This window comes from Brassica rapa, chromosome A09 (genome assembly GCF_000309985.2).
Source record: "Brassica rapa cultivar Chiifu-401-42 chromosome A09, CAAS_Brap_v3.01, whole genome shotgun sequence".
Taxonomy (NCBI): domain Eukaryota; kingdom Viridiplantae; phylum Streptophyta; class Magnoliopsida; order Brassicales; family Brassicaceae; genus Brassica; species Brassica rapa.
This window is the reverse complement of record NC_024803.2, coordinates 11,777,103-11,804,632: the sequence shown is the minus strand read 5'-3', so window position 1 is coordinate 11,804,632 and position 27,530 is coordinate 11,777,103. Positions and strand designations below refer to the sequence as shown.

The window sequence follows — 27,530 nt, the reverse complement described above, 5'->3', positions numbered from 1 at the left end:
TTAGCTGCATAACATTCAATTTTTGGCATAATTACACAATTCAGTTTTCTGATACATAACGTCAAAATCAAAATGAAAACGTCTTGACTAAAACATTTCCGACCTACCGGATTCGAACCAGTGACCTAAGGATTTTCTGCAACTACTACAGTCCTCCGCTCTACCAACTGAGCTAAGGTCGGATGTATACAACATTTCATACATGTCTACATTCTACATATAGATTATTGATACACAATAATGTACATATTGTTTGCTCATTTAAATAGTTATATAGTTTATGCATAAAAAAAAAAACCAAGCCATAATATAATACATATTGCCCAGTCCATTGTAACAGTAGCAAACAATTAGAAGAAACTAATTCACAAAATCTTGCGGGGACAATTTGAACTGGTGGTTCAATATTCTTCGATTTTTATCTGACACTCGATAATCATTTTTCTATAAAGAAGCTTTTTATTTCTTCAATTTTTATATAAACATAGACAATGTAACTTATACTATGTTCATTCAAAATTGTTGATCTTGGAGAATAATATTGCTAAAGTCGGGATTGTAATAAGATAGATTAGATAAGGACATGCTTGTTTGGTTAATCCTTTTTGAGTATAATAGGAAGAACATAAAAATGATAGTTAGTTATTTGTATCTCGAACTGTTTTGTAACAATTTTAATATACCTAAATGTAATAAGTAAACTATCATAAGAAAAATAATTACAAAATAGTGGTATTTTTTTTTAAAAAAAACTGTTTCTCAAAAGCGTGAATGGCAGGATTCGAACCGGCGCGGGCAAAGCCCACATGATTTCTAGTCATGCCCGATAACCACTCCGGCACGTCCACTTTAATAATTAACTGAAACATTGTTCCATTGTAGATTAATCTACATGACACTCTCAATCATTATTATTGATTTTTCGGGAGAAGTAGATGATTGTATTTAAAGGATATTCTAAAATTTTACCAACAGAAGAATGTATCAATAGTCCAAAAATTTATTATTTAAACATCCAAACTCTACATATTTTAAAACATAAATATTTTTTGCTAGATATTGTTTTTATTCCAGTTGAACACAAATTAAAAACAATTTCTATCTCCAACTTAAGTAAAATGATACAAATAATATTTAGAATAGCATGATTGATTATATTAATAAAAATTAAAAGACAAGTTCATGCAAGAAAATGGTGGAGAACTCCCACTTAAGACAACATTAAAAACTGATTGGCACATGCGACAATCTTCCAAATTGATTTTTATTTACATTTTGCATATTCAGTTTGTATTATAGTTTTCGTGTTTGAATATAGATAGTAGGCTAACTCTTAGAAATTACTTCTTAATGTTCACTTTAGCACATTCAGTACTGAAAAAATAAGAGACCTAAAAGATGATATTTAGCTGCATAACGTACAATTTTTGGCATAATTACACAATTCAGTTTTCTGACACATAACAACAAAATCAAATTGAAAAAGTCTTGACTAAAACATTTCCGACCTACCGGATTCGAACCAGTGACCTAAGGATATTCTGCAACTACTACAGTCCTCCGCTCTACCAACTGAGCTAAGGTCGGATGTATACATCATATCATACATGTCTACATTCTACATATAGATTATTGATACACAATAATGTACATATTGTTTGCTCATTTAAATAGTTATATAGTTTATGCATAACAGAATAAAAAACCAAGCCATTATATAATATATATTGCCCAGTCCATTGTAACAGTAGCAAATAATTAGAAGAAACTAATTCACAAAATCTTGCGAGGACAATTTGAACTGGTGTTCAATAGTCCTCGATTTTTATCTGAGACTCGATAATCATTTTTCTTTAAAGAAGCTTTTTATTCCTTCAATTTTTATACAAACATAGACAATGTAACTTATACAATGTTCATTCAAAACTGTTGATCTTGGAGAAAAATATTGCTAAATCAAGAAAGTTCGAGAAATTTTCCTTAACTAAAAAAAGGGATTAAAAACACAGATTAAATATCTTTCTAATTTTTTTATAAACATTGTTTAATTTTAAAAGAAAATTGTAATTATATTTAGGTCAGTCCACCCTATTTTCTGAAACAAACCTAATTTTGTTATATACTCCTATTACGGAATATACATTATAAGACATGTACATATGCGTAATATTATTAAAATACTCTAAAAAAATAAAATTAACTATAAAAACAAAACAGTTGCGACCTAAGGAATTTTTGGTAAAAATACAGCCCCCCAGCTCTACCGACTGAGCTAAAGTCGGGATTGTAATAAGATAGATTAGATAAGGACATGCTTGTTTGGTTAATCCTTTTTGAGTATAATAGGAAGAACATAAAAATGATAGTTAGTTATTTGTATCTCGAACTGTTTTGTAACATTTTTAATTTACCTAAATGTAATAAGTAAACTATCATAAGAAAAATAATTACAAAATAGTGGTATTTTCTTTTTAAAAAAACTGTTTCTCAAAAGCGTGAACGGCATGATTCGAACCTGTGCGGGCAAAGCCCACATGATTTCTGGTCATGCCCGATAACCACTCCGGCACGTCCACTTTAATAATTATTGGAAACATTGTTCCATTGTAGATTAATCTACATGACACTCTCAATCATTATTGCTTATTTTTTTGGGAGAAGTAGATAATTGTATTTAAAGGATATTCTAAACTATTACCAACAGAAGAATGTATCAATAGGCTAAAATTTTATTATCTAAACATCCAAACTCTACATATTTCAAAACAGTAATATTTTTTTTGCTAGATATTGTTTTTATTCCAGTTGAATACAAATTAAAAACAATTTCTATCTCCAACTTAAGTAAAATTAATATTTAGGATAGCTGATTGATTATATTAATAAAAATTAAAAGACAAGTTCATGCAAGAAAATGGCAGAGAACTTCCACTACCCTTAAGACAACATTAAAAACTGATTGGCACATGCGACAATCTTCCAAATTGAAATTTATATACATTTTACATATTCATTTTGTGTTATAGTTTTCGTGTCTGAATATAGATAGTAGGCTAACTCTTAGAAATTAACTTTTAATGTTTACTTTAGCAGATTCAGTATTGAAAAAAATAAGAGACCTATAAGATGATATTTAGCTGCATAACGTTCAATTTTTTGCATAATTACACAATTCAGTTTTCTGACACATAACGTCAAAATCAAAATGAAAACGTCTTGACTAAAACATTTCCGACCTACCGGATTCGAACCAGTGACCTAAGGATATTCTGCAACTACTACAGTCCTCCGCTCTACCAACTGAGCTAAGGTCGGATGTATACAACATTTCAGACATGCCTACATTCTACATATAGATTATTGATACACAATAATGTACATATTGTTTGATCATTTAAATAGTTATATAGTTTATGCATAACAAAATAAAAAATCAACCATAATATAATACACATTGCCCCGTCCTTTGTAGCAGTAGCAAACAATTAGAAGAAACTAATTCAAAAAATCTTGCGAGGACAATTTGAACTGGTGTTCAATAGTCCTAGATTTTTATCTGACACTCGATAATCATTTTTCTATAAAGAAGCTTTTTATTTCTTCAATTTTTATACAAACATAGACAATGTAACTTATACTATGTTCATTCAAAATTTTTGATCTTGGAGAAAAATATTGCTAAATCAAGAAAGTTCGAGAAATTTTCCATAACTAAAAAAGGGATTAAAACCACAGATTAAATATCTTTCTAATTTTTTTATAAACATTGTTTAATTAAAAGAAAATGGTAATTATATTTAAGTCATTCCACCCTATTTTCTGAAACAAACCTAAATTTGTTATATACTCCTATCACGGAATATACATTATAAGACATGTACATATGCGTAATATTATTAAAATACTCTGAAAAAGTAAAATTAACTATAAAAGCAAAAAAGTTGCGACCTAAGGAATTTTTGGTAAAAATACAGCCCCCCAGCTCTACCGACTGAGCTAAAGTCGGGATTGTAATAAGATAGATTAGATAAGGACATGCTTGTTTGGTTAATCCTTTTTGAGTATAATAGGAAGAACATAAAAATGATAGTTAGTTATTTGTCTCTCGAACTGTTTTGTAACATTTTTAATTTACCTAAATGTAATAAGTAAACTATCATAAGAAAAATAATTACAAAATAGTGGTATTTTCTTTTAAAAAAAAACTGTTTCTCAAAAGCGTGAACGGCATGATTCGAACCTGTGCGGGCAAAGCCCACATGATTTCTAGTCATGCCCGATAACCACTCCGGCACGTCCACTTTAATAATTAACGGAAACATTGTTCCATTGTAGATTAATCTACATGACACTCTCAGTCATTATTGTTGATTTTTTTCCGGGAGAAGTAGATAATTGTATTTAAAGGATATTCTAAACTATTACCAACAGAAGAATGTATCAATAGTCCAAAATTTTATTATCTAATAATCCAAACTCTACATATTTCAAAACAGTAATATTTTATTTTCTAGATATTGTTCTTATTCCAGTTGAATACAAATTAAAAACAATTTCTATCTCCAACTTAAGTAAAATTAATATTTAGGATAGCATGATTGATTATATTAATAAAAATTAAAAGACAATTTCATGCAAAAAAAGGCAGAGAAGTTCCACTACCCTTAAGACAACATTAAAAACTGATTGGCACATGCGACAATATTCCAAATTGAATTTTATTTACATTTTACATATTCATTTTGTGTTATAGTTTTCGTGTCTGAATATAGATAATAGGCTAACTCTTAGAAATTAACTTTTAATGTTCACTTTAGCAGATTTAGTATTGAAAAAAAAATAAGAGACCTAAAAGATGATATTTAGCTGCATAACGTTCAATTTTTGGCATAATTACACAATTCAGTTTTCTGACACATAACGTCAAAATCAAAATGAAAACGTCTTGACTAAAACATTTCCGACCTACCGGATTCGAACCAGTGACCTAAGGATATTCTGCAACTACTACAGTCCTCCGCTCTACCAACTGAGCTAAGGTCGGATGTATACAACATTTCATACATGCCTACATTCTACATATAGATTATTGATACACAATAATGTACATATTGTTTGCTCATTTAATTAGTTATATAGTTTATGCATAATAAAATAAAAAACCAACCATAATATAATACACATTGCCCAGCCCTTTGTAGCAGTAGCAAACAATTAAAAGAAACTAATTCACAAAATCTTGCAAGGACAATTTGAATTGGTGGTTCAATAGTCCTCGATATTTATCTGACACTCGATAATCATTTTTCTATAAAGAAGCTTTTTATTTCTTAAATTTTTATATAAACATAGACAATGTAACTTATACTATGTTCATTCAAAATTGTTGATCTTGGAGAATAATATTGCTAAATCAAGAAAGTTCGAGAAATTGTCCTTAACTAAAAAATGGATTAAAACCACAGATTAAAAATCTTTCTATTTTTTTTATAAACATTGTTTAATTTAAAAAGAAAATTGTAATTATATTTAAGTCATTCCACCCTATTTTCTGAAACAAGCCTAATTTTGTTATATACTCCTATTACGGAATATACATTATAAGACATGTACGTATGCGTAATATTATTAAAATACTCTGAAAAAATAAAATTAACTATAAAAGCAAAACAGTTGCAACGTAAGGAATTTCTGGTAAAAATACAGCCCCCCAGCTCTACCGACTGAGCTAAAGTCGGGATTGTAATAAGATAGATTAGATAAGGACTTGCTTGTTTGGTTAATCCTTTTTGAATATAATAGGAAGACCATAAAAATGATAGTTAATTATTTGTATCTCGAACTGTTTTGTAACATTTTTAATTTACCTAAATGTAATAAGTAAACTATCATAAGAAAAATAATTACAAAATAGTGGTATTTTCTTTTAAAAAAAACTGTTTCTCAAAAGCGTGAACGGCATGATTCGAACCTGTGCGGGCAAAGCCCACATGATTTCTGGTCATGCCCGATAACCACTCCGGCACGTCCACTTTAATAATTATTGGAAACATTGTTCCATTGTAGATTAATCTACATGACACTCTCAATCATTATTGCTTATTTTTTTGGGAGAAGTAGATAATTGTATTTAAAGGATATTCTAAACTATTACCAACAGAAGAATGTATCAATAGTCCAAAATTTTATTATCTAAACATCCAAACTCTACATATTTCAAAACAGTAATATTTTTTTTGCTAGATATTGTTTTTATTCCAGTTGAATACAAATTAAAAACAATTTCTATCTCCAACTTAAGTAAAATTAATATTTAGGATAGCTGATTGATTATATTAATAAAAATTAAAAGACAAGTTCATGCAAGAAAATGGCAGAGAACTTCCACTACCCTTAAGACAACATTAAAAACTGATTGGCACATGCGACAATCTTCCAAATTGAATTTTATATACATTTTACATATTCATTTTGTGTTATAGTTTTCGTGTCTGAATATAGATAGTAGGCTAACTCTTAGAAATTAACTTTTAATGTTTACTTTAGCAGATTCAGTATTGAAAAAAATAAGAGACCTATAAGATGATATTTAGCTGCATAACGTTCAATTTTTTGCATAATTACACAATTCAGTTTTCTGACACATAACGTCAAAATAAAAATGAAAACGTCTTGACTAAAACATTTCCGACCTACCGGATTCGAACCAGTGACCTAAGGATATTCTGCAACTACTACAGTCCTCCGCTCTACCAACTGAGCTAAGGTCGGATGTATACAACATTTCAGACATGCCTACATTCTACATATAGATTATTGATACACAATAATGTAGATATTGTTTGCTCATTTAAATAGTTATATAGTTTATGCATAACAAAATAAAAAACCAACCATAATATAATACACATTGCCCCGTCCTTTGTAGCAGTAGCAAACAATTAGAAGAAACTAATTCAAAAAATCTTGCGAGGACAATTTGAACTGGTGTTCAATAGTCCTAGATTTTTATCTGACACTCGATAATCATTTTTCTATAAAGAAGCTTTTTATTTCTTCAATTTTTATACAAACATAGACAATGTAACTTATACTATGTTCATTCAAAATTTTTGATCTTGGAGAAAAATATTGCTAAATCAAGAAAGTTCGAGAAATTTTCCATAACTAAAAAAGGGATTAAAACCACAGATTAAATATCTTTCTAATTTTTTTATAAACATTGTTTAATTAAAAGAAAATGGTAATTATATTTAAGTCATTCCACCCTATTTTCTGAAACAAACCTAAATTTGTTATATACTCCTATTACGGATTATACATTATAAGACATGTACATATGCGTAATATTATTAAAATACTCTGAAAAAATAAAATTAACTATAAAAGCAAAAAAGTTGCGACCTAAGGAATTTTTGGTAAAAATACAGCCCCCCAGCTCTACCGACTGAGCTAAAGTCGGGATTGTAATAAGATAGATTAGATAAGGACATGCTTGTTTGGTTAATCCTTTTTGAGTATAATAGGAAGAACATAAAAATGATAGTTAGTTATTTGTCTCTCGAACTGTTTTGTAACATTTTTAATTTACCTAAATGTAATAAGTAAACTATCATAAGAAAAATAATTACAAAATAGTGGTATTTTCTTAAAAAAAAAACTGTTTCTCAAAAGCGTGAACGGCATGATTCGAACCTGTGCGGGCAAAGCCCACATGATTTCTAGTCATGCCCGATAACCACTCCGGCACGTCCACTTTAATAATTAACGGAAACATTGTTCCATTGTAGATTAATCTACATGACACTCTCAGTCATTATTGTTGATTTTTTTTCGGGAGAAGTAGATAATTGTATTTAAAGGATATTCTAAACTATTACCAACAGAAGAATGTATCAATAGTCCAAATTTTTATTATCTAATAATCCAAACTCTACATATTTCAAAACAGTAATATTTTATTTTCTAGATATTGTTCTTATTCCAGTTGAATACAAATTAAAAACAATTTCTATCTCCAACTTAAGTAAAATTAATTTTTAGGATAGCATGATTGATTATATTAATAAAAATTAAAAGACAATTTCATGCAAAAAAAGGCAGAGAAGTTCCACTACCCTTAAGACAACATTAAAAACTGATTGGCACATGCGACAATATTCCAAATTGAATTTTATTTACATTTTACATATTCATTTTGTGTTATAGTTTTCGTGTCTGAATATAGATAATAGGCTAACTCTTAGAAATTAACTTTTAATGTTCACTTTAGCAGATTTAGTATTGAAAAAAAAATAAGAGACCTAAAAGATGATATTTAGCTGCATAACGTTCAATTTTTGGCATAATTACACAATTCAGTTTTCTGACACATAACGTCAAAATCAAAATGAAAACGTCTTGACTAAAACATTTCCGACCTACCGGATTCGAACCAGTGACCTAAGGATATTCTGCAACTACTACAGTCCTCCGCTCTACCAACTGAGCTAAGGTCGGATGTATACAACATTTCATACATGCCTACATTCTACATATAGATTATTGATACACAATAATGTACATATTGTTTGCTCATTTAATTAGTTATATAGTTTATGCATAATAAAATAAAAAACCAACCATAATATAATACACATTGCCCAGTCCTTTGTAGCAGTAGCAAACAATTAAAAGAAACTAATTCACAAAATCTTGCAAGGACAATTTGTATTGGTGGTTCAATAGTCCTCGATATTTATCTGACACTCGATAATCATTTTTCTATAAAGAAGCTTTTTATTTCTTAAATTTTTATATAAACATAGACAATGTAACTTATACTATGTTCATTCAAAATTGTTGATCTTGGAGAATAATATTGCTAAATCAAGAAAGTTCGAGAAATTGTCCTTAACTAAAAAATGGATTAAAACCACAGATTAAAAATCTTTCTATTTTTTTTATAAACATTGTTTAATTTAAAAAGAAAATTGTAATTATATTTAAGTCATTCCACCCTATTTTCTGAAACAAGCCTAATTTTGTTATATACTCCTATTACGGAATATACATTATAAGACATGTACGTATGCGTAATATTATTAAAATACTTTGAAAAAATAAAATTAACTATAAAAGCAAAACAGTTGCGACGTAAGGAATTTCTGGTAAAAATACAGCCCCCCAGCTCTACCGACTGAGCTAAAGTCGGGATTGTAATAAGATAGATTAGATAAGGACTTGCTTGTTTGGTTAATCCTTTTTGAATATAATAGGAAGACCATAAAAATGATAGTTAATTATTTGTATCTCGAACTGTTTTGTAACATTTTTAATTTACCTAAATGTAATAAGTAAACTATCATAAGAAAAATAATTACAAAATAGTGGTATTTTCTTTAAAAAAAAAACTGTTTCTCAAAGCGTGAACGGCAGGATTCGAACCATGCGGGCAAAGCCTACATGATTTCTAGTCATGCCCGATAACCACTCCGGCACGTCCACTTTAATAATTAACGGAAACATTGTTCCATTGTAGATTAATCTACATGACACTCTCAGTCATTATTGTTGATTTTTTTCGTGAGAAGTAGATAATTGTATTTAAAGGATATTCTAAAATATTACCAACAGAAGAATGTATCAATAGTCCAAAATTTTATTATCTAAACATCCAAACTCTACATATTTCAAAACAGTAATATTTTTTTTGCTAGATATTGTTCTTATTCCAGTTGAATACAAATTAAAAACAATTTCTATCTCCAACTTAAGTAAAATTAATATTTAGGATAGCATGATTGATTATATTAATAAAAAATTAAAAGGCAATTTCATGCAAAAAAATGGCAGAGAACTTCCACTACCCTTAAGACAACACTAAAAACTGATTGGCACATGCGACAATCTTCCAAATTGAATTTTATTTTCATTTTACATATTCATTTTGTGTTATAGTTTTCGCGTCTGAATATAGATAATAGGCTAACTCATAGAAATTAACTTTTAATGTTCACTTTAGCAGATTTAGTATTGAAAAAAATAAGAGACCTAAAAGATGATATTTAGCTGCATAACGTTCAATTTTTGGCATAATTACACAATTCAGTTTTTTGACACATAATGTCAAAATCAAAATGAAAACGTCTTGACTAAAACATTTTCGACCTACCGGATTCGAACCAGTGACCTAAGGATATTCTGCAACTACTACAGTCCTCCGCTCTACCAACTGAGCTAAGGTCGGATGTATACAACATTTCATACATGCCTACATTCTACATATAGATTATTGATACACAATAATGTACATATTGTTTCCTCATTTAATTAGTTATATAGTTTATGCATAACAAAATAAAAAGCCAACCATAATATAATACACATTGCCCAGTCCTTTGTAGCAGTAGCAAACAATTAGAAGAAACTAATTCACAAAATCTTGCAAGGACAATTTGAATTGGTTGTTCAATAGTCCTCGATTTTTATCTGACACTCGATAATCATTTTTCAATAAAGAAGCTTTTTATTTCTTCAATTATTGTATAAACATAGACAATGTAACTTATACTATGTTCATCCAAAATTGTTGATCTTGGAGAATAATATTGCTAAATCAAGAAAGTTCGAGAAATTTTCCTTAACTAAAAAAATGGATTAAAACCACTGATTAAAAATCTCTCAAATGTTTTTTATAAACATTGTTTAATTTTAAAAGAAAATTGTAATTATATTTAAGTCAGTCCACCCTATTTTCTGAAACAAACCCAATTTTGTTATATACTCCTATTACGGAATATACATTATAAGACATGTACATATGCGTAATATTATTAAAATACTCTGAAAAAATAAAATTAACTATAAAAGTAAAACAGTTGCGACCTAAGGAATTTCTGGTAAAAATACAGCCCCCTAGCTCTACCGACTGAGCTAAAGTCGGGATAAGATAGATTAGATAAGGACTTGCTTGTTTGGTTAATCATTTTTGAGTATAATAGGAAGAACATAAAAATGATAGTTAATTATTTGTATCTCGAACTGTTTTGTAACATTTTTAATTTACCTAATTGTAATAAGTAAACTATCATAAGAAAAATAATTACAAAATAGTGGTATTTTCTTTAAAAAAAAACTGTTTCACAAAAGCGTGACTGGTAGGATTCCAACCTCTGCGGTCAAAGCCCACATGATTTCTAGTCATGCCCGATAACCACTCCGGCACGTCCACTTTAATAATTAACTGAAAACATTGTTCCATTGTAGATTAATCTACATGACACTCTCAATCATTATTGTTAATTTTGTTCGGGAGAAGTAGATGATTGTATTTAAAGGATATTCTAAAATTTTACCAACAGAAGAATGTATCAATGGTCCAAAATTTTATTATCTAAACATCCAAACTCTACATATTTCAAAACAGTAATATTGTTTTGGGAAAATTGCCAAAAGAGAACAAAAAAACAAGGTTGCTGTCCCCTTGGTATAAAACCAACATGAAGTTGTCTCAATAGTATAGTTTTTTTTATAATTCCAAAACTAACCCTATATTTAATTTAATTAAATACAATTTAAAAGGTAATTTGATTTTGGTTTTAAAGTTAATGGAAAAAAGGAAAAAAAACATTTGAAAGGCAATCGAAAAAAAAAAAGAAATAAGGTATAGATATGCATCATAGAGAACAAGAGTTTGTGAGAAGAATCAAAAGAAAAACTATAGAAAAACCATAGATTGATGAAGAAGAAAAGGGAGAATTATTTTTTTTTAATTTTTTCAAGTAAAATCGACCATAACACATTTTAGGGAGTTAGAATATTTTTAGGAGATTTTTAGAATATTTTCTTAACTGAAATTTCGTTAATTTTCGCAATACAAATCAGGTATTCTTATCCGTAGAAGACGACTTCTAAAAGTTTAGAAGAATGATAAAAATTCTGAATTCACTTTCTACTTTGAGTGGACGTAAGAGTACATTGTAGAAAACACATTCCCTGAAATTTAGAATACTTTATTAAAGTAGAAGATGCATTCGGAAGAAAAGTGGATACCTTTACGATTAGTAGAATGCGCATTCCTCTTTTTTAGAAATTTAGTAAATAGTAAAATTGGCGTTCTAAAAGAAGTAGATGAACATGTTTATTTTAGAAATCGTTTTCTACTATACCATTTTCGTAGAAGACGTATTTGATGTTAGGAGTTTTCAAGGCTCCTAAGACAAATGTTGTAATATAGAAGATTGTCGAACCAGTTCTGAGGGATATCAAAGCACTGAGAATGCAAGTACTCACTTAATCTAAGTGCAACCAATGATTTAGAAGTGTTTTAAACTATGACTAAAACTAGAAAGCAATAACAGAATGATACTTTCTTGACTAAAGGGAAAGAGAACTCATGGGTATAGGGATTAGACCTTGGGTGATCAAGTATCGAACTAAGGATGGCAAATGATCAATCAAACTATCAACCTTAAGCCTAGACACAATTCTAAGCAAGCTCTATGTCTAGATGAATGCTCATTTGCTAACATATCTCAAACATCAAATGTCTTTGGTTGAATAATATGAAAGCAATCATTAATAACAAGTCTATTAGCTATCTTAGCATCTTTAACAACAAATGTCTTTGGCAAAGTATACTAAAAGCCTAGGAGAGTTGTCTCGGGCATTTCATCGAACACCTTTCGGGTGAGAAATGCCTAAGGATCAACTTTTGAGTGGCCAACTCAGAAGATGCATTATGATTACTCTACTAGCAAGGAAATATGAATGATCTACACTAAAACATCCTAGCTCTAACCTAATCACCCTTAATCTCCCTAACCCATGAATTCAAAAGGTGATTACTCACTAATCTCCATGATTCCTCTTAAACCCATATTGGATTTCAGATTAATCATGTAGAGAAATACAGGAAATAAAAGGAACACAGAATTTCAATAACAAACTGATCAATTCATTCAAAGAGATCCCTTTCCAAAGGTTTTTGGTGGTTTTTCTAAGAACAAAGATGATCTGCCTCCTGGTGGCTTACAGAGTAATAAAACATAGGTTTAGAAAATAAAAACGTGCATAATGAAATGACCAAAATGCCCTTGAGAAATCACAAGTTCGAGCAGAAACAAAACACGGAGCGACCTCAGCCCGTCGCTCCGACAAGTCGCTCCAGGCTTCGGGAGCGACCTCGCTGTGTCGCTGCGAGAGGTCGCTCCGGGCTCGTTCTCGCGTCTCCGGGTGATGAAAACGCGAGCGACTTCTCCCTGTCGCTCTGGTATGGTCGCTCTGAGCTTCGGGAGCGACTTCAGCACGTCGCTCTGGAAGGTCGCTCCGAGGTGTAAATGTGTGTCTCCAGACGTGAAAACGCGAGCGACCTTGTGCAGTCGCTCTGGATGAGTCGCTCCGGGATGTGGTGCACAGCGACCTCATGCCGTCGCTCCGAGAGGTCGCTCCGGCTGTGCTCGTCCAAAGATCACTCTTTTCACCTCTTTTGAGCTCCAAATAACCTTATGTGGTACTCCAGTACCTAATAGAGACTCATGTATGCAAAATGCAACCTAAACATGTCTGAATCCTAATCTATATGATGAAAATGCTCATGGATGAATGGATAAAACAATGCAAATATGCAAGATATCAACTCCCCCAAACTTGTTCTTTTACTTGTCCACAAGTGAACTTTCTAGAACTCATAGGAAGAGAGGTTGAAGGTGGGAGCACATAGCCAAAAGAAACACAACTAGCACACTCTCTTATTACACTCTAGCTTCTCTAGGCCTATCTTAACTCTTTTTGTTCTTACACTCATCATCAAGCATCCACACATTCAAATCAACCAACTCTCACATTCATTAAGCACAAAACATCAGGTGAATTCTTGCAAATGGTCAGTTGGTCCAAGTCATTTGGTTGGGTAAGGGAAGGCTTTTATTCAAGTGATTCAAGAGGTTCAAAACATATGATCTTTAAGGTGGTTTACTCTCAAAACAAGTAGCCTTGACATTGCACATAATATATCTAAGAAAGGGACCAACTCATGCATACAATGCTCAATCTCCATTGTTCTACCCTTTTCCCAAACATATCATTACACAATCATTCCCAAATGTCAAACCCAACTCACATCTCTCACCAAAAGATCTTAAGAACTTTAACTCTTTCTTTTTGAAATCTACAAGGGATTTTTCTACAACCTCAAAACATTTCTTAGCTCCTAACAACTTTGCTAGCCCCCTTTTCTTTCTTTTTTTTTTTTTTTTTCGATTTCTTTTTTTTTTTTATATATATTTTTTTTTTTTAGGTTGGGGGCCAAGACTTTTCAAAACTAGAGCTAGAGGTTCTCTACTTATCCCAGAAAATCAATTCACTTAAGCACAAAGAGTCTATCCTTTTTATTTTTCATTTCTCCCAAATCATGATCACAACACTCACCCTCCCACCTATAGCTAGACAAAAGAGTGTCCAATCTAGCAAAAATGAAGATCAAGCATTGTCGTTCCCGATACTCTCAACATTATGCGCATGTAAGACTTTCCGAAGAAGGCCTCACTCATCAAACAATGAAAGCTTAAAAGGAAGGAAAGGTTTTGGGAGTGGTCTACCACTAGAGTTTGTCAAAAAGATTGGCATAAAAGATGTGACAACTCCAGTGTGTATAGCCATGACTCAGTACACAAGGGACCCTAAGCAAGAAGCATTAAGTTCATTCATTTCTAATAAGGTTGTAGTTGGCTTCAAAGACTGAGTTTCAGCAATCAACAAGTTTCAGGAAGAGTTTTCAAGGCTCGAAACATACAAGTCTTTTTGAGAGGTGCAAAAGCTAGTCAAGTGCAACGTAGTGTTCTTTACAAGGCATTCAAATCATTGCTCCCAATGCAAGTGAATGCAACCTATATGCTCTAGACTCTCCTAAAAATGCAAATGATGCAAACTAAATGATTGATTTTTTTTTTTATCTATGCAAATAGGTATGCCATGCATGACTCAATGAAACAACATCAAAGCAAACATGATCAAATACTTGGTACCTCCCCCAAACTTGAGTGACACAGTCTCTGTGTCGTCAAGTAGAGAGAGAGATACCGAAAAGAAGACTAATATGCAAAAATGAAATGGTATATACAAGGGAGTGTGGTGTGTTACCTTCTATAGGGAATGAGTAGAGGGAGATGCTCCCTCCTCGTCGTCCTCAGGTGGTAACTCTTCAAGGTGCTCATCAGCAGGGGTGTCCATCTCTTCAATGTAGAAGGCTTGCCCGAACACAGTTGGTTTCCTCATTTTCCTCTTGATGTCAAAGTGGAGGATGTTCTCTTTACCCAAATGGAGATCAATCGTGCCTTCCTTCACATTAACAATAGCTCCTGCTGTAGCTAAGAATGGCCTTCCTAGAATCAATGGATCTTGAGCCTCCTCACCCATCTCAAGCACCACAAAATCTGTAGGTATCTCATACCTTCCAATCTTCACAGGAAGGTCCTCTAAGATGCCCACAGGGTACTTCACTGAACGATCAGCTAACACCAGAGAGAGTCTACACTTCTTGTACTGAGTGAATCCAAGCTTCTTTGCAACAGACAAAGGCATCAAGCTGACACTAGCTCCCAAATCGCAGAGACTTTTCTCAAATACCATAGGTCCAAGAGCACAAGGTAGTGTGAAGCTTCCTGGATCCTCTAATTTCTCTGGAACATCAAGCCTCTGGATGATGGCATTGCACTCATGGGTAAGATTCATCATGCTTTCCATCTCCTTCTTCTTTGCAGCTACAACATCTTTCAGGAAATTGTTGTATTGAGGAATCAACATGAAAGCATCGATGATGGGCATTGCAACCTGAGCTTCACTCATTTGCTTCTCAAACAGAGCTTTGTATTTCTCTAGCAGCTGCTTCTTGAATCTACCAGGGAATGGAAGTTTGGGTTCATAGGGAGGAGGAACAAAAGAACTTTCACTTGCTGGAGTAACAACTTCACCATCCTTTACTGTCTTCTTCTCCTCTCCAACCTTTCCTTTACCTTTGGCTTCCACTATCTTCTCCAAGATCTCGTCATTGATCTTCTCATCAACAATCACCACTTCATCATCTATGTTGATGGCAACCCCCTCACCTAATTTCTCAGCATCCTTGGTGAGGGTTCTAGGAGGTAACTGCTTACCGCTCCTAAGGGTGATAGCTTTGGCCTCCTTGGGATTTTGGTCAGACTTTCCAGGTAGAGATCCTTGCTGGCGATTCTGGTGAGTGTTCATGGAAGCAAATTGATTCTCTAAATTCCTGACTGTAGAAGCAAGGTGTGAGAATTTGTTGTTGAGCTCATTGTAGCTCCCATCAATCTTGGAATGAAGGTTCTTCAACTCATAACCAACTTGCTTCTCACTTCTAGTCTGAGACTCCAAGATTTGCTTCAGTAAGGTATCAGTGCTGCTCTCTTGAGGAGCAGAGGAACCAGACGAGGGGTTTTGCTGAGGCTGATAGCTGCCTTGCTGGTTGTTTCTTGGCGGATAGCCACTCTGCTGGTTGTTGGAATAGGACTTCTGTTGGTAGTTATTGTACTGAAAGTTGGGTTCTTTCTTGTACCAGCTACCATTGTTGTTGATGAAACACAGCTCTTCCTGACCTTCCAAACCCTCAACTTCATGGACAATAGCTGGTGTCTCTTGGCTTGGGTTGCCGACAAAGTGCAGCTGCTCTTGGGTAGCTTTATCAGCAAGGAGGATGTCTATCTTATCCTGTAGAGCTTTCAACTCCTTCCTCGTTTGCTTATCCTCAGTTCTACTGCTTCTGTCGTGGTCTCCACTGTAGACTGCATCACTCTTTACCATGTTGTCAACCAGTTCTTCTGCATCCTCCTCAGTTCTCCCCAAGAAGAACCCATTGCTAGCTGTATCCAGTCTGGCTCTGTACTTAGGAAGAGCACCACGGTAGAATGTGCTTAGCAAGCTCTCCTTAGAAAAGCCATGGTGTGGGCATTGAGCTTGGTAGCCCTTGAATCTCTCCCAGGCTTCACTGAAGCCTTCCAAGTTCTTCTGTTGAAAGCTGGAAATCTCGTTTCTCAGCTTAGCAGTTCTTGAAGTAGAGAAGAACTTCTCCAAGAATGCTTTCTTGCAGTCATCCCAAGTAGTGATGGAGTCACTGGGTAGAGACTTCTCCCACTGACGTGCCTTATCCCCCAAAGAGAAAGGGAATAGCTTGAGCTTTAAGGCATCTTCGGACACACCATTGGTTTTTGACAACCCACAGTAGCTGTCGAACCTGTCCAAGTGATCAAATGGATCCTCTAGAGCCAAGCCATGATACTTGTTGTTCTCGATCACGTTGAGGAGTCCTGATTTGATCTCAAAGTTGTTGGCTGCCACAGCGGGTGCTCGGATTCCCAATCTATGACCATGAATGTTGGGGCGGTCGTAAGTGCCAATGGGTCGAGCTGCTCGCTGTTGGTTTTGAGGTATGTCTCCCATATCAGTACTCAATCTCTGCAAGTGAGCCTGTTGCTCTTCTTCTCTTCTATTTCTAGCACACTCTCTCTCTAAAGCTCTGATGTCTGCAGCTATTGGAACTAGGTTTGATGGACCCCTGCTCCTCAAGTTCATACACCTGTAGATTAAAGGGAGGTGAAGAAAGAGAATCAGTAACAAAAGAAAATAAAAATGACTTAGTCTCAAGCAAGTGACTAAATCTCAATGTTCAAATCTACTCAGAATTTGGCAACGGCGCCAATTTGATGTTAGGAGTTTTCAAGGCTCCTAAGACAAATGTTGTAGTATAGAAGATTGTCGAACCAGTTCTGAGGGATATCAAAGCACTGAGAATGCAAGTACTCACTTAATCTAAGTGCAACCAATGATTTAGAAGTGTTTTAAACTATGACTAAAACTAGAAAGCAATAACAGAATGATACTTTCTTGACTAAAGGGAAAGAGAACTCATGGGTATAGGGATTAGACCTTGGGTGATCAAGTATCGAACTAAGGATGGCAAATGATCAATCAAACTATCAACCTTAAGCCTAGACACAATTCTAAGCAAGCTCTATGTCTAGATGAATGCTCATTTGCTAACATATCTCAAACATCAAATGTCTTTGGTTGAATAATATGAAAGCAATCATTACTAACAAGTCTATTAGCTATCTTAGCATCTTTAACAACAAATGTCTTTGGCAAAGTATACTAAAAGCCTAGGAGAGTTGTCTCGGGCATTTCATCGAACACCTTTCGGGTGAGAAATGCCTAAGGATCAACTTTTGAGTGGCCAACTCAGAAGATGCATTATGATTACTCTACTAGCAAGGAAATATGAATGATCTACACTAAAACATCCTAGCTCTAACCTAATCACCCTTAATCTCCCTAACCCATGAATTCAAAAGGTGATTACTCACTAATCTCCATGATTCCTCTTAAACCCATATTGGATTTCAGATTAATCATGTAGAGAAATACAGGAAATAAAAGGAACACAGAATTTCAATAACAAACTGATCAATTCATTCAAAGAGATCCCTTTCCAAAGGTTTTTGGTGGTTTTTCTAAGAACAAAGATGATCTGCCTCCTGGTGGCTTACAGAGTAATAAAACATAGGTTTAGAAAATAAAAACGTGCATAATGAAATGACCAAAATGCCCTTGAGAAATCACAAGTTCGAGCAGAAACAAAACACGGAGCGACCTCAGCCCGTCGCTCCGACAAGTCGCTCCAGGCTTCGGGAGCGACCTCGCTGTGTCGCTGCGAGAGGTCGCTCCGGGCTCGTTCTCGCGTCTCCGGGTGATGAAAACGCGAGCGACTTCTCCCTGTCGCTCTGGTATGGTCGCTCTGAGCTTCGGGAGCGACTTCAGCACGTCGCTCTGGAAGGTCGCTCCGAGGTGTAAATGTGTGTCTCCAGACGTGAAAACGCGAGCGACCTTGTGCAGTCGCTCTGGATGAGTCGCTCCGGGATGTGGTGCACAGCGACCTCATGCCGTCGCTCCGAGAGGTCGCTCCGGCTGTGCTCGTCCAAAGATCACTCTTTTCACCTCTTTTGAGCTCCAAATAACCTTATGTGGTACTCCAGTACCTAATAGAGACTCATGTATGCAAAATGCAACCTAAACATGTCTGAATCCTAATCTATATGATGAAAATGCTCATGGATGAATGGATAAAACAATGCAAATATGCAAGATATCAGTATTCTATTTTTAGTAGAACGTATTTTAAAAATCTTATTTACCAAGTTTTTGAACAAAAAAAAATTACCAGCTTATGTATATGGATGTTTTATTAATTTTTTATATTTTTAATAATTTTTTGGATTAACAAAATTATTTATTTCATTAGCTTTCAGAAATACAAAAGGTAAAAAAGAGAAAAAATGGACAAAATTGGTTTTATACCAAAGAGACAACAACCTTGTTTTTTTGTTCTCTTTTAGCAATTTTCTCTTTTTTTTTTGCTATATATTTTTTATTCCAGTTGAATACAAATTAAAAAAAATTTCTATCTCCAACTTAAGTAAAATGATAGAAATAATATTTAGGATAGCATGATTGATTATATTAATAAAAATATTAAAGGACAAGTTCATGCAAGAAAATGGCAGAGAACTTCCACTACCCTTAAGACAACATTAAAAACTGATTGGCACATGCAACAATCTTCCAAATTAAATTTTATTTACATTTTAAAATTTTATTTTGTGTTATATTTTTCGTGTTTGAATATAGATAATAGGCTAACTCTTAGAAATTACTTTTTAATGTTCACTTTAGCAGATTCAGTATTGAAAAAAATAAGACACCTAAACGATGATGTTTAGCTGAATAACGTTCAATTTTTGGCATAATTACACAATTCAGTTTTCTGATACATAACGTCAAAATCAAAATGAAAACGTCTTGACTAAAACATTTCCGACCTACCGGATTCGAACCAGTGACCTAAGGATTTTCTGCAACTACTACAGTCCTCCGCTCTACCAACTGAGCTAAGGTCGGATGTATACCACATTTCATACATGTCTACATTCTACATATAGATTATTGATACATAATAATGTACATATTGTTTGCCCATTTAAATAGTTATATAGTTTATGCATACAAAAATAAAAAACCAAGCCATAATATAATACATATTGCCCAGTCCATTGTAACAGTAGCAAACAATTAGAAGAAACTAATTCACAAAATCTTGCGGGGACAATTTGAACTGGTGGTTCAATAGTCTTCGAATTTTATCTGACACTCGATAATCATTTTTCTATAAAGAAGCTTTTTATTTCTTTAAATTTTATATAAACATAGACAATGTAACTTATACTATGTTCATTCAAAATTGTTGATCTTGGAGAATAATATTGCTAAATTAAGAAAGTTTGAGAAATTTTCCTTAACTAAAAAAAGGGATTAAAACCACAGATTAAAAATCTTTCAAATTTTTTATAAACATTCTTTAATTTTAAAAGAAAATTATAATTTTATTTAAGTCAGTCCACCCTATTTTCTGAAACAAAACTAATTTTGTTATATACTCCTATTACGGAATATACATTATAAGACATGTACATATGCGTAATATTATTAAAATACTCTGAAAAAATAAAATTAACTATAAAAGCAAAACAGTTGGGACCTAAAGAATTTCTGGTAAAAATACAGCCCGCCAGCTCTACTGACTGAGCTAAAGTCGGGATTGTAATAAGATAGATTAGATAAGGACTTGCTTGTTTGGTTAATACTTTTTGAGTATAATAGGAAGAACATAAAAATGATAGTTAGTTATTTGTATCTCGAACTGTTTTGTAACATTTTTAATTTACCTAAATGTAATAAGTAAACTATCATAAGAAAAACAATTACAAAATAGTGGTATTTTCTTTTAAAAAAAACTGCTTCACAAAAGCGTGACTGGTAGGATTTCAAACCTGCGCGGGCAAAGCCCACATGATTTCTAGTCATGCCCGATAACCACTCCGGTACGTCCACTTTAATAATTAACTGAAACATTGTTCCATTGTAGATTAATCTACATGACACTCTCAATCATTATTGTTGATTTTTTCGGGAGAAGTAGATGATTGTATTTAAAGGATATTCTAAAATTTTACCAACAGAAGAATGTATCAATAGTCCAAAAATTTATTATCTAAACATCCAAACTCTACATATTTCATAACATTAATATGTTTTGCCAGATATTGTTTTTATTCCCATTGAATACAAATTAAAAACAATTTCTGTCTCCAACTTAAGTAAAATGCTAGAAATAATATTTAGGATAGCATGATTGATTATATTAATAAAAATTAAAAGACAAGTTCATGCAAGAAAATGGCGGAAAACTTCCACTTAAGACAACATTAAAAACTGATTGGCACATGCGACAATCTTCAAAATTGAACTTTATTTACATTTTGCATATTCAGTTTGTATTATAGTTTTCGTGTTTGAATATAGATAATATGAAAACTCTTAGAAATTACTTTTTAATTTTCACTTTAGCACATTCAGTATTAAAAAAAAACACCTTTTTTTTTTTTTGATCAACTTAAAACATTCATTAAAGGCCTCAGGCCCAGGAGGAGAACACATTGTAGAGGCAGGCTTTAGCCAAATTGTCTGCCTGCCCATTAAGGTCACGAGAAACAAAGGAGAAGCAACAAAAAACGAAAGACGATGATAGAGACTCGATGTCCGAGAGAATTCCGTAGAGATTCACCGGCTTGGTAACCGAGTTTATGGCTCTGATGAGCGAAAGAGAGTCTGAACAGATCCAGATTTTGGTGATGCCGAGGTGTTGAGCGTGAGAGAGAGCCTCCCGAATAGCCAACCCTTCAGCCATAAGCGCTGATGAGACCCAAGTTTGGTATTGACATCCATCTGATCGGGTGAGTATTGAAGCTGAGTCGAAGATCCAGGCCAGACCGGCGGTGAGAGATTCCTTTTTCCAAGCGGTGTCGGTGTTACAAGTTACTGTCCCGACAGGGATCGATGGCGGTCTTGCTTGGATCTGAGTATTCTTCTGTGGAGATTTGGCGGGGTCCTGAGCCTGTAGCCATTCACGAGCATTCACAAGGGATTTAGTGGCCGTGGCTTGTGCAGAGGTTGGTCTTGACTCAAACAGAAGCTTGTTCCGAGCGGTCCACAGATTCCAACACACCCAAGAGAAGATGTCGCTGCTTATCCCACTCGGCGGAAAGCAGGTCCATGTCCTTGATGTCTGAGCAGCTTCACTAACTGTTAAGCAGAGCCCCGGATCAAAACTCCCAGCCAGGGGAATTAGGCTCCATACCTGGGCTGCGTAGGGGCAATGTAGTAATAGGTGTTCAGTAGTCTCAGTCTGACCGCAGTGAATGCAGTTAGTATTCTGTAACATCCCCCTCTTCTGTAGATTCCCACCCGTTGGAAGAGCTCCTTGAATAGCTTTCCAAATGAAGATCTGTAGCTTTGGCGTAGAGGAAATAGACCACACCGATCGATGCCAATCAAAGGAGTCAAGCGGAGCGCTACTATCCAAGAGCTCTTTATCAGCAATGGCCGCAGCATACCCTGACTTTGCGGAGTATATGCCTGACTTCGCTGGGTACCAAATGTAGGAATCTCTTGCTTCTGTTTTGCTCGGTTTGATAGTCAATATTTCCTCCACAAATTCAGGCATTATCCTACTGATCATCTCTATATTCCATTCACAGGTACCTCGATTAATAAGATCAGAGACATAGAGATCATTTGTACCTTCCTTGAGTGGCCCGTACGGTATAATGCGAGACGTAGTTGATATCCAAGCATCCGTCCATACCTTGATCTCTGTCCCTTCTCCCACTGCTCTTCCAATGTGGGAGGCTAGTAAGTCTCTACCAGCGAGGATACCAGTCCATCCATGGGAAGCGCCTTTCACCAATTGTACTTTGAGCAGTGGAGCTTTGTGGCAGTATTTCCCGAGCAGGACTCTAGATAGGAGACAGTTTGGATTAGTGAGCATGCGCCATGGAAGCTTTGCCAGCAGAGCAATATTAAAGGTTTGAATATCCTTAAACCCCAAACCCCCCAAACTTTTTGGTTTTGTAAGCTTATCCCATGATAACCAACACATCTTCTTTTTTCCGGTGTTTGAGTCCCACCAGAAACGTGTTAGAGCCGATTGTATCATCTTACACAAGCCAACCGGTAACAGAAAGCAAGTCATTGCAAAGCTAGGAACAGCAGTGAGTACAGCCTTAAGCATGACCATTTTACCAGCAGAGGAAAGGAATCTAGTAGACCAGCTTACTGCCTTCACCACAATCCTATCAATAATAGATGCAAAGAGGTCTCTCTTTTTCCTCCCGAAGTGTTCTGGGAGGCCAAGGTACTTTCCCACACCTCCCTCCTTTGTGATTCCTAGTATGTCTTTGACTTCATTTCTCACTAAGGATGTGGTCTTTTTAGCAAAGGAGATGGAGGACTTGTCGGTATTGATCCTCTGTCCCGAAGCAGATTCATACAGGGTTAGAATATGTTTCAGTTTCGCGCAGCTACGTCTATCAGTGGGGATGAAAAACATGGTATCATCAGCGAACAGTAAGTGATTTACACTGGGACTGTTTTTTGCAATTTTGATTCCAGGGAGAGTTCCATCTTGTTGTGCTTTAGAACAGAGGCCTGATAAAACTTCACTACACAGGATAAAGAGATAGGGGGAGAGGGGGTCCCCCTGTCTAATTCCACGCTGTGGTATCACTCTGCCTAGGACAGCATCATTAATCAGGAAGGAGTAAGAGACAGAGGAGACACACTTCATTATCCAGGTAGTAAAATCCTCGTGAAAACCCAATGTAGATAGAACACATTCGATGAAACTCCATTCTAATCTATCATATGCCTTGCTCATGTCAGACTTTATAGCCATGGAGGAACGTTTTTTGGACTTGGTCGTCTTAAGATAGTGAAGGAACTCGTGCGTGATAAGCACGTTATCAGAGATGGCTCGGCCAGGTATGAAAGCTGACTGGTTCTCAGAAATAGCACAGTGTAGGACCGGTTTTAGCCTCAGTGATAGGAGTTTTGAAATTACCTTATAGTAAACATTACACAAAGCAATGGGTCTGTAGTCCGAAACTACTTTAGGACTAGTAATCTTTGGGATCAACCTGATATGTGTAGCGTTGATAGAGTGAGGCATTGATCCCGTTCTGAAAAATTCTTGTATCTCCTTTATCATAGCAGGTCCCGTGACATCCCAGTTGGTCTGGAAGAAACTCGCAGAGAAACCATCTGGCCCTGGAGCCTTGTCAGGATGGATGGAGAAAAGAGCAGCTCGAATCTCAAAATCTGTGGGTGGCACTATCAACATTTCATTCTGCTCCGCTGTTATCTTGCTCTTCAGGGCACTATGCACAGTGTCAGTGCAATCGCTTGAAGAAGATGAGAATATCTCCGTGAAATAAGTAGCTATAACTTCAGCAATTTGTTTCTCTTCGAACACTGCGGTTCCCTCTGCAGTTTCTATCATGGAAAATCTGTTTCGGGCTCTCCTTCCGCGAGCAGCTGCGTGGAAATAACCAGTATTACGGTCCCCTAAGGAGAGCCACATCTGCCTGCTGCGCTGCCTCCAGTACTCCTCTTCGGCCTTATAGGCCTGTAGCAATGCTAGATTCAGCGAGGAAATCAGAGGATCATCTGCTAACGGTTTGGATAGCTCTGAATCCAGACTCATTTTCAGGTTATCAATAGCTTTTTTGCTGTTGAGGAATTGGTCCTTACTCCATTTAGAGATAGCCTTTCTACAATTTGAGAGTCTCTCCATGACATTCAAGTTCTTGTATCTATTCCAGGTTTTCTCTACTAGAATTGTGACCTCCGAGTTGTGTCGCAGCCTTCTATCATATCTGAACAGTCTTTGCGATTTCAGCTTTGTAGGATCAAACACGGATAACAGAGGTCGGTGATCTGAGCCCTCGAAGAGCAGGTAATGACTTCTAGCTGTAGGAAACATATCAGACCAATCACTATTACTCACTGCTCTGTCTAATCTGCAGTGTACCACCAAAGGTCCCGGTCTCTTGTGATCCTCTAACCCCTCTCCACGACAAGAAGTTTCCAGTGTGTTGAAGATCAAAGAGGTCACAACTTGAGAGGAAGTTCCTAAAGGCGCAAAATGTACTTTCAGCTCTATCCTTTCCTCCTGACTTCTCAGAGTTGTTGATAATCTCATTAAAATCTCCTGTGAGATACCAGGCCCCAGATCGTGAGGTTGAGATGTTTGAGAGATCATCCCAAACTGCCTGGCGCTTAGAAACCTCGGGGGCACCATAGACGAAGGTACAGAAAAATTCCAAGTCCTTAAATTTAACCTTAGCATCAATGAAGTTGTGGTTTGCTGTTAACACTTGTATACCAATATGATTTTTCCAGAGCAGGGCCAGGCCTCCCCCACCCTGTCCATGGGGGGAAACTAAGTAGTGGGAATCATAGTTGAGATCCTTGAGCTCCTTCAGAACAAAACTGTCCTCGTTCTTTGTCTCCATTAGGAAGCAAATATCAGGAGAACAGCTTTGAGAGAGCTCTTTTAAACGCTGGACTGTTCGGGGGTTCCCAAAAAAAAAACACCTAAAAGATGATATTTAGCTGCATAACGTACAATTTTTGGCATAATTACACATATCAGTTTTCTGACACATAACGTCAAAATCAAAATGAAAACGTCTTGACTAAAACATTTCCGACCTACCGGATTCGAACCAGTGACCTAAGGATATTCTGCAACTACTACAGTCCTCCGCTCTACCAACTGAGCTAAGGTCGGATGTATACAACATTCCATACATGTCTACATTCTACATATAGATTATTGATACACAATAATGTACATATTGTTTGCTCATTTAAATAGTTATATAGTTTATGCATAACAAAATAAAAAACCAACCATAATATAATACACATTGCCCAGTCCTTTGTAGCAGTAGCAAACAATTAGAAGAAACTAATTCACAAAATTTTGCAAGGACAATTTGAATTGGTGGTTCAATAGTCCTCGATTTTTATCTGACACTCAATCATTTTTCTATAAAGAAGCTTTTTATTTCTTCAATTTTTATATAAACATAGACAATGTAGCTTATACTATGTTCATACAAAATTGTTGATCTTGGAGAATAATATTGCTAAATAAAGAAAGTTCGGGAAATTTTCCTTAACTAAAAAAAGGGATTAAAATCACAGATTAAAAATCTTTCTAATTTTTTATAAACGTTGTTTAATTTTAAAAGAAAATTGTAATTTTATTTAAGTCAGTCCACCGTATTTTCTGAAACAAGCCTAATTTTGTTATATACTCCTATTACGGAATATACATTAGAAGACATGTACATATGCGTAATATTATTAAAATACTCTGAAAACAAATTAGCTATAAGAGCAAAACAGTTGCGACCTAAGGAATTTCTGCTAAAAATACAGCCCCCCAGCTCTACCGACTGAGCTAAAGTCGGGATTGTAATAAGATAAAATAGATAAGGACTTGCTTGTTTGGTTAATCCTTTTTGAGTATAATAGGAAGACCATAAAAATGATAGTTAATTATTTGTATCTCGAACTGTTTTGTAACATTTTTAATTTACCAAAATGTAATATGTAAACTATCATAAGAAAAATAATTACAAAATAGATGTATTTTCTTTTTTTTTTAAATTGTTTCTCAAAAGCGTGAACGGCAGGATTCGAACCTGCGCGGGCAAAGCCCACATGATTTCTAGTCATGCCCGATAACCACTCCGGCACGTCCACTTTAATAATTAACTGAAACATTGTTCCATTGTAGATTAATCTACATGACACTCTCAATCATTATTGTTGATTTTTTCGGGAGAAGTAGATGATTGTATTTAAAGGATATTCTAAAATTTTACCAACAGAAGAATGTATCAATAGTCCAAAAATTTATTATCTAAACATCCAAACTCTACATATTTCATAACATTAATATGTTTTGCCAGATATTGTTTTTATTCCCGTTGAATACAAATTAAAAACAATTTCTGTCTCCAACTTAAGTAAAATGATAGAAATAATATTTAGGATAGCATGATTGATTATATTAATAAAAATATTAAAGGACAAGTTCATGCAAGAAAATGGCAGAGAACTTCCACTACCCTTGAGACAACATTAAAAACTGATTGGCACATGCAACAATCTTCCAAATTAAATTTTATTTACATTTTACAAATTTATTTTGTGTTATAGTTTTCGTGTTTGAATATAGATAATAGGATAACTCTTAGAAATTACTTTTTAATGTTTACTTTAGCACATTCAATATTGAAAAAAAAATAAGACACCTAAACGATGATATTTAGCTGCATAACGTTCAATTTTTGGCATAATTACACAATTCAGTTTTCTGACACATAACGTCAAAATCAAAATGAAAACGTCTTGACTAAAACATTTCCGACCTACCGGATTTGAACCAGTGACCTAAGGATTTTCTGCAACTACTACAGTCCTCCGCTCTACCAACTGAGCTAAGGTCGGATGTATACAACATTTCATACATGTCTACATTCTACATATAGATTATTGATACACAATAATGT

The 27,530-nt window shown here is 34.5% G+C and overlaps 1 protein-coding gene and 17 non-coding genes across 18 annotated transcripts; 1 reads left to right on the top strand and 17 right to left on the bottom strand.

Moving 5' to 3' along the window:
- Positions 1 to 97: 97 nt before the first annotated feature.
- TRNAY-GUA lies at positions 98 to 182 on the bottom strand. Its single transcript is given in 2 exon segments — positions 98 to 133; positions 146 to 182. It is a non-coding gene; the product is annotated as a tRNA-Tyr (tRNA).
- A 584-nt stretch (positions 183 to 766) lies between these two features.
- TRNAS-AGA lies at positions 767 to 848 on the bottom strand. Its single transcript has one exon. It is a non-coding gene; the product is annotated as a tRNA-Ser (tRNA).
- Positions 849 to 1,502: 654 nt separating this feature from the next.
- Positions 1,503 to 1,587, bottom strand: TRNAY-GUA. Its single transcript is given in 2 exon segments — positions 1,503 to 1,538; positions 1,551 to 1,587. It is a non-coding gene; the product is annotated as a tRNA-Tyr (tRNA).
- Positions 1,588 to 2,494: 907 nt separating this feature from the next.
- TRNAS-AGA lies at positions 2,495 to 2,576 on the bottom strand. Its single transcript has one exon. It is a non-coding gene; the product is annotated as a tRNA-Ser (tRNA).
- A 654-nt stretch (positions 2,577 to 3,230) lies between these two features.
- On the bottom strand, positions 3,231 to 3,315 carry TRNAY-GUA. Its single transcript is given in 2 exon segments — positions 3,231 to 3,266; positions 3,279 to 3,315. It is a non-coding gene; the product is annotated as a tRNA-Tyr (tRNA).
- A 904-nt stretch (positions 3,316 to 4,219) lies between these two features.
- TRNAS-AGA lies at positions 4,220 to 4,301 on the bottom strand. Its single transcript has one exon. It is a non-coding gene; the product is annotated as a tRNA-Ser (tRNA).
- A 658-nt stretch (positions 4,302 to 4,959) lies between these two features.
- Positions 4,960 to 5,044, bottom strand: TRNAY-GUA. Its single transcript is given in 2 exon segments — positions 4,960 to 4,995; positions 5,008 to 5,044. It is a non-coding gene; the product is annotated as a tRNA-Tyr (tRNA).
- A 906-nt stretch (positions 5,045 to 5,950) lies between these two features.
- TRNAS-AGA lies at positions 5,951 to 6,032 on the bottom strand. The gene has a single exon. It is a non-coding gene; the product is annotated as a tRNA-Ser (tRNA).
- A 654-nt stretch (positions 6,033 to 6,686) lies between these two features.
- On the bottom strand, positions 6,687 to 6,771 carry TRNAY-GUA. Its single transcript is given in 2 exon segments — positions 6,687 to 6,722; positions 6,735 to 6,771. It is a non-coding gene; the product is annotated as a tRNA-Tyr (tRNA).
- A 903-nt stretch (positions 6,772 to 7,674) lies between these two features.
- TRNAS-AGA lies at positions 7,675 to 7,756 on the bottom strand. The gene has a single exon. It is a non-coding gene; the product is annotated as a tRNA-Ser (tRNA).
- A 658-nt stretch (positions 7,757 to 8,414) lies between these two features.
- TRNAY-GUA lies at positions 8,415 to 8,499 on the bottom strand. Its single transcript is given in 2 exon segments — positions 8,415 to 8,450; positions 8,463 to 8,499. It is a non-coding gene; the product is annotated as a tRNA-Tyr (tRNA).
- A 906-nt stretch (positions 8,500 to 9,405) lies between these two features.
- Positions 9,406 to 9,486, bottom strand: TRNAS-AGA. Its single transcript has one exon. It is a non-coding gene; the product is annotated as a tRNA-Ser (tRNA).
- Positions 9,487 to 16,927: 7,441 nt separating this feature from the next.
- On the top strand, positions 16,928 to 17,034 carry LOC117128824. The gene has a single exon (XR_004452215.1). It is a non-coding gene; the product is annotated as a small nucleolar RNA R71 (small nucleolar RNA).
- A 2,828-nt stretch (positions 17,035 to 19,862) lies between these two features.
- TRNAY-GUA lies at positions 19,863 to 19,947 on the bottom strand. Its single transcript is given in 2 exon segments — positions 19,863 to 19,898; positions 19,911 to 19,947. It is a non-coding gene; the product is annotated as a tRNA-Tyr (tRNA).
- A 1,573-nt stretch (positions 19,948 to 21,520) lies between these two features.
- LOC103860050 lies at positions 21,521 to 25,243 on the bottom strand. Its single transcript, XM_009137660.2, has one exon. It carries the CDS (start codon positions 25,241 to 25,243, stop codon positions 21,521 to 21,523), a length of 3,723 nt encoding a protein of 1,240 aa, XP_009135908.2.
- Positions 25,244 to 25,650: 407 nt separating this feature from the next.
- Positions 25,651 to 25,735, bottom strand: TRNAY-GUA. The gene is given in 2 exon segments: positions 25,651 to 25,686; positions 25,699 to 25,735. It is a non-coding gene; the product is annotated as a tRNA-Tyr (tRNA).
- Positions 25,736 to 26,636: 901 nt separating this feature from the next.
- TRNAS-AGA lies at positions 26,637 to 26,718 on the bottom strand. Its single transcript has one exon. It is a non-coding gene; the product is annotated as a tRNA-Ser (tRNA).
- Positions 26,719 to 27,383: 665 nt separating this feature from the next.
- TRNAY-GUA lies at positions 27,384 to 27,468 on the bottom strand. Its single transcript is given in 2 exon segments — positions 27,384 to 27,419; positions 27,432 to 27,468. It is a non-coding gene; the product is annotated as a tRNA-Tyr (tRNA).
- Between the last annotated feature and the right edge of the window lie 62 nt (positions 27,469 to 27,530).